The sequence below is a fragment of the Rattus norvegicus genome, chromosome 3, assembly GCF_036323735.1.
Source record: "Rattus norvegicus strain BN/NHsdMcwi chromosome 3, GRCr8, whole genome shotgun sequence".
Taxonomy (NCBI): Eukaryota; Metazoa; Chordata; class Mammalia; order Rodentia; family Muridae; genus Rattus; species Rattus norvegicus.
The window spans coordinates 129,293,597-129,310,662 of NC_086021.1; the positions used below are offsets into that span (position 1 = coordinate 129,293,597).

General features: G+C 40.1%; 1 protein-coding gene and 1 pseudogene across 2 annotated transcripts in view; both read left to right on the plus strand.

Moving 5' to 3' along the window:
* The window catches only part of Golm2 (golgi membrane protein 2), a 69,273-nt gene that overhangs the window by 12,974 nt on the left and 39,233 nt on the right, over positions 1 to 17,066 (plus strand). For both annotated transcript variants that reach the window (XM_039105461.2, NM_001271283.2), the window contains exon 2: positions 15,258 to 15,312. In XM_039105461.2, the coding sequence (XP_038961389.1) occupies positions 15,258 to 15,312 (55 nt within the window). The remainder of the gene's footprint in view (positions 1 to 15,257; positions 15,313 to 17,066) is intronic.
* Phb2-ps2 (prohibitin 2, pseudogene 2) lies at positions 1,294 to 15,307 on the plus strand (annotated as a pseudogene).

Consider the following 17,066-nt stretch of genomic DNA (forward strand, 5'->3'; position numbering starts at 1 on the left):
TCATTAACAAAAAACAAAATAAACACTTGGAATTTTACAAAGGGATGAGAAGCTCCTATATTGAAAATTAAAAACACTGAGGAAGGAAATTGAAGAATACCAAAAAAGAGAAAAATACCTCCTATTCATAGATTGGAAGATGGAATACTATTAAAATATTGGTACCAAAGACAAACATGGCCTGAAAGTAAAAGGATTTAATATTGCCCAGCAAATGCATATTAAAAATTAGCTGGTGTAGCTATTCTGCTGATAAAATAGACTTCAAGCCAAAATTAGCCAGAAAAGATGAAGAAAACCGTACACACTAACAGAACTAACAGGTAGAATAATTAGACAGGCAAGAGAGTCCAGCTAAAGGTGCTTGCTACCAGTCTCCTGATCGGGGTTTGATGCCTGGGACTCACATTACAGATAGAGAAAACTAACTCCTACAAGTCGTCCTCTGACCTCCACAGGTATAGAGTGGCTTGTGTGGCTCTACAAGCTAAAGTTAATTAATTAAGCAGTTGTTAAAAGAAGATTGTAAATGTTAATATTTATGCACCAAACATTGGGCTCTCAATTTTATAAAACAAAACTAATAGACACGAAAGTATATATAAGTCCTGATAAAAATAACAGATAACTTTAGAGTCTCGCTTTCATCCATAGATAGGGTATATACTGATGATTAAAAGTCAAGATTAAAAGTCAAGAAACTTAAGAGCTGATGTGTACCATAGACTGAATGGATTTGACAGACATTTACAGGATATTTCTTCAGTGAGAATGAGGTACACAATCCCGTTAGCAGCACATGGAACTTTCTCTAGGATAGATCATATTTTAGGTCATAAAGCAAGTCTTAACAATTAAAAAAATCAGAATAATTTCTTTTATTTTATTAGATCATACTTGATTAAAACTAGAACTCCTAGCAAGCAATACCATAGAAAGTATAAAATATTAAAGAGGAAACAGTATTATTTTATTATTGAAGAAATCAGGTCAAGTTACTTTTCTAGAATCAAATGAAAGTAAAAACAATTTACCAGATTACATCTAAGGCGGGTCTGAGAGGAAAGCTTGTATCTGTAATTGTTGACAATGAAATATCAGAGAAATTTCAAATTACTAATGATACACCTCACAGTCTTAAGAGAAGAGAAAGAAAGAGCAAACCAAGTCACAAAACAGTAGATGAAATGATAAAGATCAGGGCAGAAACTAATGAAATGGAGATTAAGAATAATAACAAAAAAACCCAATCAAACAAACAAAAAAAACTAGCAAAACAAGCTTTTCACCAAGATGGTGCAGAAAGTGAAGAAGGAAGCTCTCTGCTCCCCGATCCCTGAGCCTAAGACAGCGGTGCTGAAAGACATCATGGCCACGGAACAAAGATGGCACCCACCTTCCTGCGGCTCTGGGCAGTACAAATACCCTCAAAAGAGTGCACCCTGGCAAAACAAGCTTGACCACTGTGGCATCATCAGATGACAGAGGACAATACCACACTGTGTTCATTGAGGATGTCAAGGGTTAACAAGCACCACATCAAACAGGCCACGAAGAAACTCTGTGACACTGATGTGGCCTGACAGAGAGGAGAAGGCTTATGTTCAGTGGGCTTCTGATTATGACACTCTGGATGTTGCCAATAAGATTAGGATCATCTAAACTGAGCCCAGCTGGCTAATTCTAAGTATATGTTTTTCACCATAAAACAAACAAACAACAAAAAACCTAGCAAAACAAAAAGTTCTTTGGAAAAATAAGCCAGATCAAGAGAAAAACATAGTAAAAGTAATCAATAGATAGTGAAGAACTAAATTACATACATTACAAAATCTACAAGATTATTAAAGAACACCTTGAAATTTTATATTTAAAGAAAACCGAAAATGAAGATATAGTTATAAATTACTAGACACATATGACCTACTTAAATCCGGAAGATGTAACCCATGTGAACAGACCTATCACAAGCAGAGTTCCAACAAAGAAAAGCTCAGGATGGACAGATCACTGCTGAATAATAATTAGACTTTTAAAGTAGCTCACCCCAGTGCTCCTGTCATATAAACAAAAAGAAGAAGAATACTATCAAAACTATTCTGTGGGTCTCATATTACCTTGATACTAAAATCAGGTAAGGAAATAGAAAATGTTAGACCAATTTCCATGATGGACATAAAAACAAAAATTACCAGTAAAATACTTGCAAACCAAATTCAGTAACACAGTATAAAGACCACACACTATAATCAAGGTTTCATTCCAGGATTTCATCCAGAGATGGTTCAAATCAATAAATATAATATAGCACATACATATTCATAAAGAGAAAAACCAGACTGGAGAGATGACTCAGTGGCAGAGTCCTTGCTGCTTAAGCATGAGGATCTGGCCCACAAGCTCTAAGGCCCCCAATCCTTGTGTGCAAGACAAGGTCTGTAAACTGGAGTGGGGTAGAAACTGGTGGGCACTCCCTCCTGACTGCTGGTGCCGCCACCTTAAGGAAGAGCAGACCAGGCCCAGAACTTGAAGGACTTAGCCGGACGCCAGGCTTTGAGTGTGGTGCTGAAGCTGCTGCTAAGGCTGGGGCTGTGGCCTACAGCTTCCGTGAATCCCTGTTCTCCATGGAAGGTGGTTATAGAGCCATCTTCTTTAATCATATTGGTGCCGTGCCAAAGGACACAGTCCTGCCAAAGACCTCCACTTCAGGATCTCCTCGCCCCAGTACCCCATCATCTATGACATCTGGGTCAGACCTTGAAAAATCTTCTCCTCCACAGGCTCCAAAGACCTGCAGATGGTGAACATCACCCTGTGTGTGCTGGCTTGACCCAATGCCCAGGAGCTCCCCAGCATGTACCAGCGCCTAGGGCTAGACTATGAGGAGCAAGTGCTGCTGTCCCTTGTCAATGAGGTGCTCAAGTGTGATGGCCAAGTTAGATGCCTCACAGTTGATTACCCCGCGGGCTCAGGTGTCCCTGTTGATCCAAAGAGAGCTGACAGAGTGTGCCAATGACTTCAGCCTCATCCTGGATGATGTAGCTATCACAGAGAACACACAGCTGCTGTAGAAGCCAAACAAGTAGCCCAGCGGGAAGCCCAGTGGGCCCAGTTTCTGGTGGAGAAAGTGAAGCAGGAGCAGTGACAGAAGATTGTGCAGGCTGAGGGGAAGGCTAAGGCTGCCAAGATGCTTGGAGAAGCACTGAGCAAGAATCCTGGCTATATCAAGCTTCTAAAGATCTTGTAGGCTCAGAAATCTCTAAGACGATCACCACATCACCGAATCTCACAGCTGACAACCTTGTGCTGAATCTACAGGATGAAAGCTTTACTTGGGGGAAGTGACAGCCTCATTAAGGGTAAGAAATGGGGGTTGGGGATTTAGCTCAGTGGTAGAGTGTTTGCCTAGCAAGTGCAAGGCCCTGGGTTCGGTCCCCAGCTTCCCAAAAAAAAAAAAAAAAAAAAAAAAGAGGAAAAAAAAAGGGTAAGAAATGAGTGTGGACATCAAGAACCCTACCACCAGAGATGTTGGTGCACTTCTCCAGTTTGGAAGAGCCAGCTAGGGGGTCAAGCACACATGGATTCTTCTGTATCTGCCCTTTTGGATTAAGGAAGACTGAAGACCAACCCTTTCAGAGGGTTTTTCTCCTTTCTGTATTGGCTGGGAAGAGGGGATGGGGGACAATGTGACTTCTCAGGGATTTCCTACAGCATTGTCCTTCTCCCAGAGTCGGGGGAGATAACTACCATGCCAGGAATTCCCAATAAAATTTTTATTATTTAAACAAACAAACAAACAAACAAACAAAGCATGAGGGTCTGAGTTGAGATTTTCATTATCTATATGAAAGGCATGGCAGCCAGTCTGTAACCTCAATGCTAGGGGCTGGGAGGGAAAGGGGGGAAAACAGTTGGATCTCAGAGGCTCCTCAGTCAACCACTCTTAATTGAAAGGGTTAAGTCCAGGTTTTGTGAGAGATGGCAGAAGAGTGAAAAACCCTGTCTCAACAAGTACAACGAAACTCAGTAGAATACCTGACATCAGCCTGTGACCCTCATTCACCACACATGCATACCACATCACATGATCAGATCATCTCAATAGCCAAGAAAAGGCCTTTGGCAAAGTTTAACATACAGTTCCTCATGTCGTGGTGACCCCCAACCATAAAATTATTTTTGTTTCTATTTCATAACTGTGCTTGCCACTGTAATGAATTGTAACATCAACATCTGATATGCAGGATGTCTGATATGTGCCTGTCAAAGGGTCATTCGACCTCTAAAGGGGTCACACGCACAGGTTGAGAACCGTTGCTCATAAGTGATTTTAGTAGTATAGATGGACACCAAACCAACACACAAAGGTTAGTTGCTTTCCTGTCTACTCACAATGAGCTTGCTGGGAAAGAAAGAAGGGGAAGGAAAAAACATTCACAGCTTAAAAACAAGCAACAACAAAACCCAAAAATAAGCCTAACCAAAGATATGAAAGACTTTCACAATAAACTTTAAAAAGGTGGAAGATACTGAAGAAGACATTAAAATGTAGAAATGTCTCCCATGCTCATGGTTTGGCAAAATTTATACTGTAGGGGTTGGGGATTTAGCTCAGTGGTAGAGCGCTTGCCTAGCAAGCACAAGGCCCTGGGTTCGGTCCTCAGCTCCAGGAAAAAAAAATGTAAAAAAAAAAAATTATACTGTAAAATGGCTATATTATTAAATGTGACCTACACATACAACATAATCCCATCAAAATTCCAGTGACATGTTTCACAAATTTTGGGGAAATTGTATGAAAATATGAAAGAACAGTCAAAGGTCCTGCCTCCAACCCCTGTCCCTCTGCCTCCCTTGTCCTCTGCCCCTTGCCCTCTTTCCCTCTGCTCCCCTTCTCCCCTTCCCCTATTCCCCTCTGCTCCCCTGCCCCTCTGCTCCCTGTTCCCCCTGCCCCCTGCCTCCTGCTCCTCTGCCTCTGCCTCTGAAATGCTGGAATTATTCCTGTGTAACACTACACTTGGCCGTACTCTATTTTATGGGCCTATTTCAAGCATAGTTGGGGAAAGTCATATAACCTACTTGTAGAAATTTTTGGTCAGTAAACTGATGAACAGTATGCACTTTAGGATACTTTTCACATCTCTTTTCCATTCCACCTAACTCATCCTCTTTTCTTACCTTTTCCCCCATTTTAATTCCTTTTCTCCTTTCTCGAGGTTGTCACCTGCCTGTTTAACGATTATATGGTAAGACAGGAGGTGGTGGTACATGCCTTAAATCCCAGCACTTGGGAGGTAGAGGCAGGCACATTTCTGAGTTCGAGGCTAGCCCGAACTACAGAGGGAGTTTCAAAACAACCAGAGCTACACAGAAAGACGCTATCTCAGAAATGTATGGTAAAACTTGTTCTACCAAATCTGCAGGCCGTTTGACATCTGCACGGTTTACTCGTTAGTTAAAGGAAGGTCCTTCTCTTTGTCAGTCTTTTTTTTTTTTTTTTTTTTTTTTTTTTTTCTCCTATTTTTCGGAGCTGGGGACCGAACCCAGGGCCTTGCGCTTGCTAGGCAAGCGCTCTACCACTGAGCTAAATCCCCAACCCCTTTTGTCAGTCTTCCTACTTGTTCTTTGACTCTAACTCTACCTTTAATAAATCTCTCTATAAGTCTGTCCCCTAGCATTTGGAAAATACTTGACTCTTCCCCTCTGCAATCAGATGTTCTTGAAGAGAATTGTTTTTCTCATGCCTACATATTCATTTCATGCCCACTCCCCATGTCTCAGCGTCTTTCCTCCAACTCTCTATGCTCTTGGCTCCCAGGACCCCAGGCTTTCCTGTTTCTTACTCTACTTTGCTGGCTTCCCTCTGTTTACCACTGTTTAGTACTGCTCATAACGTTTAGTTTGAATCCTCGTTTATTCTTTTCCTAAGTAGCCATATTTGCTCACAAAACTTTGATTATGCATGTCCATGACTCTTGAATTTGTATCATTTAATTAGAACTCCCTCTGTTTCTTGTATATTTCTATATCTCTAATCTTTGCAGTATCTTTCACCTACTGAGTGCCCAGTATTTCCTTGTGACTAGTTAATGGAATGAATGATTTCAGTGATTTAATGGAGCAACAAAATACTCTTTATCTCCAGTCCTAAAATATAGTACACTTAGAAATAAATCATTGATTGAATGAATAATGAATGTGTACCCACAATACAATACAATTTTAAAACACAATTAATGAGTAAGTGAAAAAAATTTGTGGTTCATCGTAGCCAACCATGACCAAAGACTTTGCTCATTTAAAATATGTAACTAATAGGGCCAATGAGATGGCCCAGCAGGTAAATGCACTTGATGACAAGCCCAGTGACCCGAGTTCAATCTCTGGAACCCATATAGTGAAGGAAAGAAGCAACTCCTTCAAGTTTTCCTCTGACTATCACACATGGACATAAACATGCAAACATACAAATAAATACTACAATAAAATTATTTTTTAAAGTATGTAACAAAACAAGCATGCTGCATACTTTCAAACCAAGCACTCAGGAAGCAGGGGCAAGATTGAAGTCCAGCAATCTTGGTGAGTTCCAGGCTATCCAGAGCTACCTAACAAGACTCTGACTTATACACCCCACTCCCCATGTAATAAGGCATGATATCTCCTACTACTTCAAGAGAGACAGATTACATATTTACAGGGGTATGTGCCATGTAAGATGTGAAAGGTCAAGTTTAATTTCTATCAGATTTAATACATGTGCAGTGGTCACAGGCACATCTTTGGATTGGTATTTCTTGGAAGAGTATCTAAAATTTGTGCCTGTGACTTAGGAAATAAGGTTCTCAACTGTGAAATGAAGAATGTCACTGTCTTAGTTAGGCTTTTACTGCTGAGAACAGACACCATGATCGAAGCAACTCTTTTTTTTTTTTCTTTTTCTTTTTTTCGGAGCTGGGGACCGAACCCAGGGCTTTGAGCTTGCTAGGCAAACGCTCTACCACTGAGCTAAATCCCCAACCCTCAAAACAACTCTTATAAGGACAACATTTAATTGGGGCTAGCTTACAGGTTCAGATGTCCAGTCCATCATCATCAAGGAGAGAACACGGCAGCATCCGGGCAGGCATGGTGCAGGAAGAGCTTGAGAGTTCTACGTCTTCATCTGAAGGCTGCTAGCAGAATACTGACTTCCAGGCAGCCAGCATGAGAGTCTTAAAGCCAACGCCCACAGTGACACACCTACTACAACAGGGCCACACCTCCTAATAGTGCCATTCCTGAGCATATACAAACTGTAACAATCACTGTGCCTACTTTGTAGGGTGGTTATAAGCATTAAATGATATATATATATATAGTATATTATATATCAAGAGGATTTATCACAGGATCTGGTGTAAAACAAGTATTTAATATGCATTCATTATGCTATAGCTTGGCTCTTATGTGTATGAGTTTTGACTGAATGTATATATGTGTACCATGTGAGTATGTATTGTCCTTGGATGCCAGAAGAGGCCATGAGATTCTTTATAACTTACAGTTACAGACAGTTGTGAGCTGCCATGTGGGAACTAGGAACTGAAAAAGGTCCTCTGGAAAAGCAGCCAGTGCCCTTGACTGCTGAGCAATCAATCTCTCCAGCTCACTTTAGAGTTTGAACATTTTGCAGGGTCCATGTATAGAAGGCGTTGTTCCCAGTCCACAGGTGATGGGAATAGTGGTAAGGCCTGGTGAAAGCAAGTGAAGTCAGTGGGGGCATGCCCTCAAGGGTGATCTTCATATCCTAGCCAAGTTGAGTCCTCCCTTTTGCTTTCCAGCAAAGAGATGATCAGGCCTTAGCTGTGTGTCTCCTGTCATGTTGTACTGTCTTGCTACAGGCCCAAAGGTCAAAGGGACCAGGTGGCTGTGAACTGAAATCTTTGAAAGGAAAGCCTAAATAAATCTTAACTTTTTGAAGTTGATTATCAGTACCATTGTTAATGGTGCTCTGGCTTCTTACAGCAGGCATGCTTTCTAGCCAGCAACAGTACAAATGAGTAATTGCTGTGCCTGTTTTTCAGAATCTCTTGAGTTCCTGCACCATCCCTTGGCTGCTGAATCATGGTGGGTGGTGAGGGGGAAAGGGTATGGACTTTTTGTAATTGGTTTCTTTGTGAATTTTGAAGTCTGGAACTTGCTTTATTTATAGTGTAAGCTGGTTTGAACTTTTGATTCTCCTGCCTTTGCTTCTCAGCTTTGAAAATGCATTTTTATTACATTTATTTTTTGTATGTGCATATCTGGGCCATAGAACATATTAGGGGTCAGAGGATAACTTGTAATTGGTTCTCTCCTTCTATTTACCATGAGGGTTCTGGGGAATCAAATCAGGTTGTTAGACTTGGTGACAAGTTCCTTAACTCACTGAATTACCTCACCGCTAGATTAAAAAATAAAACAGTCAAACACACACACACACACACACACACACACACACATACACACACACACACACACACCCCTACCTACTAAATATATTAAATATATTAACTACTAAATATATTAAAGAAGATAGAATTGTTTGTAGTGAGGATGGGAGGCAGACACCAAGACTGTCATCTTTTGGTGTTGGAGACATAGGAGAAAGAAATGGCAGTATTTTATTAAAAGCTAAGTATATGTAACCTCTGTAGTAATTGGTCTTAGCTTTGCTAGTTGCTCAAGAACAAGCCATAATGAAAGGGAAGCAGACACAGCTGAGCCATTTTCAGGTTTCCCCCCCACACACACCAGATGAAAAGGAAAGCCGAGCCACTGAGCCAGTAACAGCTGCCAGAATTAATCGAGACAAGCCCCAGAGGCTGGGGAAAGCATTGGAACAATTTCAGAAAGGGCTGGTAGGACAATAGAGGCAAAGTTTTAGGTACTAGAGGATGAAAAATTAGAGGGAGTATGTGAAGTACTTAGAGATGAATAAGAAGTATGCTGGGAAATAGAAGGAGATAATTCTTCCTGAAAAGGTCATAGGAAGAACAGTGTTACTGTTTGGACATGAATTGTCTTTGGAAAAGGCTCCTGTACTCAGAGCCATAGTACCCAGGTGCTGGTGTTATTTTGGGAGGCCTGGAAACTTGAGGAAAAAGCCTGACTGAAGGAAAGGTGTCTGGGGGTGCATCTGTAGAAATATTTCAAAGAGGAAGACAGGAAGGGGTCAGCCTCAGAACGACTCCCTCCCTCCACACAGTCCCACTGCCATGTCCAAACACATAAAGCCAGGTGACAAGACAACACTCAGCATGAATCCTTGGTCCTTGTAGTTTGCTTCTCCAGTGAGAGTACTACTTGGCCCCATTTTGTTTAGCATCCAAGATGAGAAGAGATCCTGTGCACTCAGGGCTGTATAACTATAGGTTCCCTTAGATTGGTGTTTTATCACAGCAGTGAGAAAAGTAATCACTGAAAAAAAGACATTGACAGGGCAGAGGCCAGAGAGTACAGTGAATTGGCCTAGTTTTTAGAGAGACCCAAATCCTAGGGATCAGTATTACAGAAAAGTAGAGAAGAAATAAACTCTAAGACAATGAAAGCATTAATGGGATTTATGTGAGGAAGTTCAGAAGTCTGTGAGGGGTGAGTAGTGTAGCTTAGTATAGTGTCAACCTAGCTTGTAGGTTTCAGGTTCAATCCGAGCACTGCATAAGCTGGGTGTAGGGCACAGCCTGCAATCCCAGCTCTTGGGAGGTGGAAGCAGGATGATTAATAGTTTCAAAGTTAGCTGGCTGGTGGTTGTTCACGCCTTTAATCCAAACCCTTGGGAGGCAGAGGCAGGCAGATCCCTGTGAATCTGAGGTCAGCCTGGTCTACAGAGAGAAACCCTAACTTGAAAAACAAATACAAACCCTCAAAAACCAACAACAAAAAAGTTTCAAGGGCATTCTCACCTACACTGTCTAGTTTGAAGCCAGATAAGATACTAGACCCAACCTTCCCTCCCCCACACCCCAAAATTCTTGAACGCTAATTAAAAATATGTACAAGCATGAATGAAGATAATTCAAGTAGGGAAGAGTACAAAATACTAAGAGCATGGAGCAGACAAGTCTAGCTTGCATACATTCAGGGTTCTACAAACACACATACATACATTCAGATGTTGAGTACTCGGGGATAGGAATAAATAAGACAGTTTCTTTTATGTCACAGTCCACTAGCTGACATATAATTCTTATTTTAAATGATCGACTCTGATAAACATTGAGAGTTGAAAAAAAATCTTAAGTGGCATTAGCATTTGAAACAGACCAGATAAAACTTTTCCAAAAAAAAGTTTTGTTTTTAAGGACTGCTTATAAGATTACTAGTAGAATCTGAGGCCAAGCAAGTTGTTTCCAACATTGTAGAAGGTTTTTTCTTTCTTTATACATAGTGTCTTATTATATTTTCCACATTAGCCTTGAACTCCTGGGCTCAAGCAGTCTTTCTGTTGTCTGTCCAGTAGCTAGGAGTATATAACTGAAAGCCAATATTCCCAGCCACCATTTCAAATTTTTGAAATCTGGATTGGTAACTCTTAGTCACTGTTCTGTTACTGGCAAGAGACACCATGACTAAGGCAACTGTTACAAAACATCTAATTGGGGCTGGCTTACAATTTCAGAGGTTTAGTTCATTATCATCATGTCAGGGAGCATGGCAGCATGCAGGCAGGTGCTGGATCAGTAGCAGAGAGCTACATCATAATCTGTAGGTAGAAAGAGGAACTCTGGGCTTGGCATTTGAAACCTCAAAGCCCACCCCCAGTGACACACTTCCTCCAGGAGGCTACACCTCATAATCCTTCTAATTCTTTCTTTCAAGCATTTCTACTCCCTGGTGACTACACATTCAAATATGTGGGTCATTCTTATTCAAACCACCACAGTGTCTGATTGTAAATGTAATTGGGCAAGAGATGGTTTGTGACCGTCCATCTTTCAACACCACTCACCTACAAAGAAACTTGAAAGAGAACTTATTTGTTATCTTTTTGTATACTTTTAAGTAACTATATCTTGCCTATTTTAAGTAAAAAGCCTGAAAGTAGGACTGGGATATAGCTTAGTGGTAGAGCACTTCAGTAACTTGTGGCCCTGGATTTAATTTCTAGTGCTAGAAACAAACAAGTTCACTGCAAAAGCTAGTAAGTAGGGAGGGGGAGAAGCCACACAGAACCCAGAGAATGAGGATCCCTTTGTGAGATAAGTGGTAAGTAATACTTTTGAGGTTTTATACTGTATCCTGTCTAGAAGATATTTAGAAAAAAAGCTAAGTAATTTTAGAACTTTTTAGAGCATTGCCTATTTAACAGTGAGTATGGAAATGTGATGAACCCAAATTAATTACTAATTAATTTCTAATTAGTCACTAGTAGTAGCAAGAACCAAAATTAGGGGCTGAGCAGAGGGCTCAGTGGTTAATTGCACCTTATTCTCATCCACAGGACCCCAGTTCAGGTCCCAGCACCCATGTTGGGCTGCTGATAACTGCCTGTAATTCAAGCTCCAGTGATTTTCAGCTAGCTTCTCATATCTTACTACACTACAGACTCTTCTTTGGCTGGCTTGCCTGTGTGCCTGTTTCCCTCTCCCTGCCCCCATCATTTGTGTGCATCTCGTTTACATTTATTTACTGGGTGTTGGGAGCACGCTCATGCCACTGTATCTATATGGAGCTCAGAAGACAACCTCAGGAGTCATTTCTCTCCTACCATGTGGGTTCTGAGAATCAGACTTGGTGGCAAGCACCTTTAACCACTTAGCTACCTCAAGGATCTGCCTTTCTATTCTTAGCCTGTTAGTTTAGGAATAATCGGACCTTTTTTTTAATAAAAAGCCAGACAGTAAGATCTTGAGGCTTTGGAGGCTGTATAATTTCTGTCACTGTGGCCACAGCTATCACACAAGCATTATAGTTAATTTCCTGCACAACTATTTAGATACATTGGAAGTTGAGTTTATGGAGCTCAATATCAGAATATTCCTTGGAAATTTTTCCTCAACCAATAAAGTATAACCAGTAATCCTCAGCTTGTTGTCCCTATACAAACAGGCCTAACCTATAAAATGATCTGATTTTATTCTATTTAATCTTGTCCTCTCTGGTCTGCCCAAATTTACTTCAAAATTGCAAATTGGATATCATAATCTTGCTTAAAAGTCCTTTTAAAATTCCATGGAAAGTGCCCATCATCTTTGGTAAGACTCGTGTGCTATAGACCTTGATTGTTTTTAAAGAGATATATCTTAATATTTCCCCTTAACTCATTATTTTCCAGCCCCTTGGGACTGATTGCAGATCCTAGGATGTTGAGTGATTCTTACTTCTTAGTTTTGGTGCATCCTTGTGTGTCTTTCCTCTTTGTCTCCCCTACTTCCACATGGGTGACAGTTACTCTTTCCATAGGAGTCATGTTAGACATTATTGTCATCTCCAGAAGCCTCCTAATTGCCTGCTTTCTTCAGTGTCTCTTTTGAATAACGAGGCTCTCGAGCACACAGTGTTCACTGTCCCATCTGTATTTTCTTGCATGCTGTCCAGAGTACATTCAGCATTCTATGGTCCTTTTTATTTTGCATTATAAAATGGGGATGCAAAAAAAGTAGATGTAATTGATATAAAATTAACCCTTCTAAAGTATATAGTTCACTTTTTAAGTAAATTTATAGTGCCATAACTGTTACCACTGTCTAATTCTAAAACATTTTCAGGGCTCAAAAAGAAATCCTGTGCACATTGAGACTCACTCTTATGGCTAGAGATACTGTTCAGATGTAGAGCATGGACTCTGTCTGGGTTTCTCCTTAGAGACTCCTTGTTACTGTCCCTCCCCAGATGGTAGCCGCTGTCCCTCTGTCCTTATGGGCTGGCCTTTTCTGTGCATTTCATATGGGTGCGATCGGAATTGTTTTGCCTTTTTGGTGAGTGTCTTCTTTTACTTGCCTGTGCAGTGTTCTCAGAGTATACCAATGTTATATTTTTGCTGTGTACTAGAAGTGTTCCATTTCTTTTCATAACTATGCATCAGCCTTCTTTAAACTTCCTTCTTCAAAGTCTACAAGACTTCAGTGAGACTGCTAGACTCCTGCTCTTGGAACAATCCTGCTTTCATCTACTCTTTGGTTGAACTTCCACCTTAATAATCAAGCCATAGGGACTTAGGGTAAAGATGGACACTGCTTGATTTGAAAGGACCTTCGTAGCCTTTCTGCCCTAGCTCCTTTTTCTACTATTCTTATAGTATAAGAATATACTATAACCAGATAGTCTGTTTGAGTGTTCTTACACATCTCAGGCCTATTGACTTTATACACTTTCTTGGTTATTTTCTCTTTCCAAAGGGCTCTTTTCTACTTGCTTCAAGTTTTATTCAACATTAAATTCCTATTTCAGACAGAATCCTTTCCATAAAATCTCTGAATTATCATAGGAGTTATACTCTTTATGTATTATCTTGTCTACTGATTCCTTGACACTGTTCTTATGTTTTCTCTGTAGTTTCATATTCTTGCCCGTATGTTGGCACTAGATATAGGAGCAAGGAAATGAGTCTTGACTCTATAAGATAGTGTTAGGTCTGGCAGGATGGCTGTAAATCTGATGGACCTGAGTTTGATCTCCTGGATTCATGTGGTAGAAGAAAAAAATTCTTTTCCTGCAATTGTCGTCTGACCTCTGTGCACATTATGTACACACACACACACACACACACACACACACCAATATACACACACACACACACACACACATTATAAAACAAAATAAAGTATAGTATAAGAGAAGTCTTTGTGGGCTGGAGAGATGGCTCAGTGTTTAAAAGCACTGACTGCTCTTCCAGAGGTCCTGAGTTCAAATCCCAGCAACCACATGGTGGCTCACAACCATCTGTAATGGGATCCAATGCCTTCTTCTGGTATGTCTGAAGAGAGGAACTATGTACTCACATACATGAAATAAATAAATAAATCTTTTAAAAAAGAGAGAGCAGTCTTTGCAGTGATGGAATGCCTTCTGTGTCTTGTCTGTTATTGTGGTTTTACAGACCCGCACATATGATTAAATGACATGGAACTATGCATAGTTGTTATGTTAGTGCCCTAATTTTGAAATTGTACTAATATTTATACACACTGGGAGAAATTATGTGAAAGTTACATGAGATATCTATACAATATTCTAAACTTCATTTCAGAAGTTGGTATTTATCGTTTGCCTCTTACATGGTTGCTTTGGATCATTGTGAATCTGGCCTCCTTTTGGGCAAGAATACCCAGTCGTAGTGATATTTTACTTATGTTTTATAATTAGGCAAAGCTTGTCTACAGCAAGAACACTTTCATGAAAAATAAGAATATAAAGGGAAAAATGAAAGATTTTAAAATATAACGAACTTTTTGTTGTTCAAGTAAATGTTTTTACTTTTACTATGAGTGGTTTTGTTCACCTATGTTCTTAGCATTCACGTGTACTGACTTCTAAGGGACAGTGACCATGGCTTTGAATCTTGAGCATAAACCTGAACACAGAGATGCTGTGTCATCCTGGAAAAGCCTGACAAGCAGGAGTCACTTTTGATTTGATAGTAAATGTTTCAAAGAGTTGATCTTCTTCTAATATTGAGTTAGTGATAGGTCTTCGGTATGATTTGGGGTAGGGAAGTCAATAAATGATGTTCAATTCAAACTTTAAAACATTGAAAATTGTTATATCAGGTAAATATTCCCATGAATTTAAAAATAAACATTATGGAATCAGAATTTACCTAAATGTTTTTGAAGTAGAGGTGGGGTATAAATAGTTTTTGTTTACATTTGTGATCAAGTTCAAAGTGAATATGAGTAAAAATGAATGAAATGACATATTCTTGGTGAGTGACATAGCACACACATGTAAGCACTGGAGGTGGAGGCATGAAAATCAGAGGTTTAAGGTCATCCTTGACTTTACAGAGAAGAACAGGGAGGTGGTGCTGGCGGCAGATACCTTTAGTTCCAGCACTGGAAACAGAGGATATATGATGATACCCATGAGTTTAAGGCCAGCCTGCTCTACATAGCAGTTCCTGATTTTCTAGGGCGACATAAAAAGACCTTGCCTCAAAAAAGAAAAACCCAAACCAAGCAAACAACAGCAACCACAAAATAACATAGAATTCAAGAATAGGTGGAGCTACATAGGGTATTGTGTTAAGAAAAGAAAAAACTATATTACTAAAATGAAAACAATTTCTTTTTTAGGTTAAGCTACAAAACAACATATCATATCAGATGGCAGACATACATCATTTAAAGGGTAAGAAACTTTTCTTTTAGATTTATTTATTATGTATGCAGTCTTCCGCCTGCGTATAGGCTTGCAGGCCAGAAAGGGACACCAAATATCATTGCAGATGGTTATGAGCTACCATATGGTTGCTGGGAATTGAACTCAGGACCTCCGGAAGAACAGTTGATGCTCTTAACCACTGAGTCATCTCTCCAGCCTCCAAGAAACTTTTTTTTTTTTTTTTTGGTTCTTTTTTTCGGAGCTGGGGACCGAACCCAGGGCCTTGCGCTTCCTAGGTAAGCGCTCTACCACTGAGCTAAATCCCCAGCCCCGAAACTTTTAATTATAAAGGTAAAGACTACTTCATGTCTGAAATCTTCAAGCATTAAGTAGTAGATGACAGAGCCAGGTGGTGGTGGCACATGCCTTTAATCCCACCACTGAGGAGGCAGAAGCAAGTAGATCTCTGGACTCCACATGCTTATGTATGCATGTGTACAACCACATAAGCACATTAAAAAAATTCTCAAAGAAAATTGAACTGTAGCTTATGTGGCCATTACATTTCTAGGGAAAAGAAAAAGGTGGGGGTTCTTATTCTGCATTGTGTCTGATCTGCTAATATTACCCATTCAGATCTGAGGATGCTTTGGTGAGGTTCTCTTGAGATAGAAAGAAACCTGGAATGTAGAGAAATAAGTAATAAATAAATTTAAAGCTCTAACTTTAAAAAATACATTAATTAGTTTTCTATTTCTGTGATAAAACACCATGACCAAAAGCAGCCTGGGGAGGAGAGGGTTTATTACCTGTTGTAGGTTCTAGTCTGCTATCCAGGGATGTCAAGGCAGAAACTGAAGAAAAGGCCATCAGTTTGCTTGCTTTCCATGGCTTGCTCAGCCTGCTCCTATCATTCAGGACCACCTGCCATGTGGTTTATAGAAAAGAATAGGCAAAGAGAGTAAGCGCCTCACTTAGATTAATTACATCACGTCCTCTGTCAGCTTGCCTTTCAGAATTGGGGCATGTAGTGGTTTAATCTTCGTTGTCCACTTCACTGGATTCATAATCACCTGGGGAAAACAACTCTGGCCACTTCTGTAAGGGTGTTTCCAGAGAAATGTAATGGAGGAGCTAAAACGTACCCTGAATGTGAGTGGCACTATTCCATAGGACTTTTAGTTAAGGTCTTCCTGTGTAGCCAAGGCTACCCTCAGACTTACAGTGACTCTTATAATAGCAGCCAGTAGCAGCTTCATTGAACATTATCTTTGAGCTCATATTAAGAAAATACAATGTAGCTGGGCAGTGGTAGCCCACACTTTTAGTCTAAAGAGCCAGGACAGCTAGGACTATACAGAGAAATTCTACCTCAAAAAACAAAACAAGAAAGAAAAAAGAAGGTAGTGTAATCAGGCGTCCTGGTGCAGGCCTTACAGTCCAGCACTCAGGGCAGAAGCAGGTAGATCTCTGAGTTCTAGGCCAGCAGAGTTACATGGAGAGAACCCTGTCTCCATGAAAAGGAAGGAAGGAAGGAAGGAAGGAAGGAAGGAAGGAAGGAAGGAGAAAGAACAGAGAGACAGAGAGGAAAAGATTGCAAGATGCATCTAAGAACATATATTCAAATCTTACCTAAATACTCAAGTGTTCTGTTAATGTGGGCCTGCCAAGGAACATGGTTAGTAAAGCAGAAATATAGACTTCAAAACTGAAACAAAGAAATAATATAAAAAAAAATATGGCAAAGTTGGAAAATACATGATCTTTGAAATTTCTGGTGC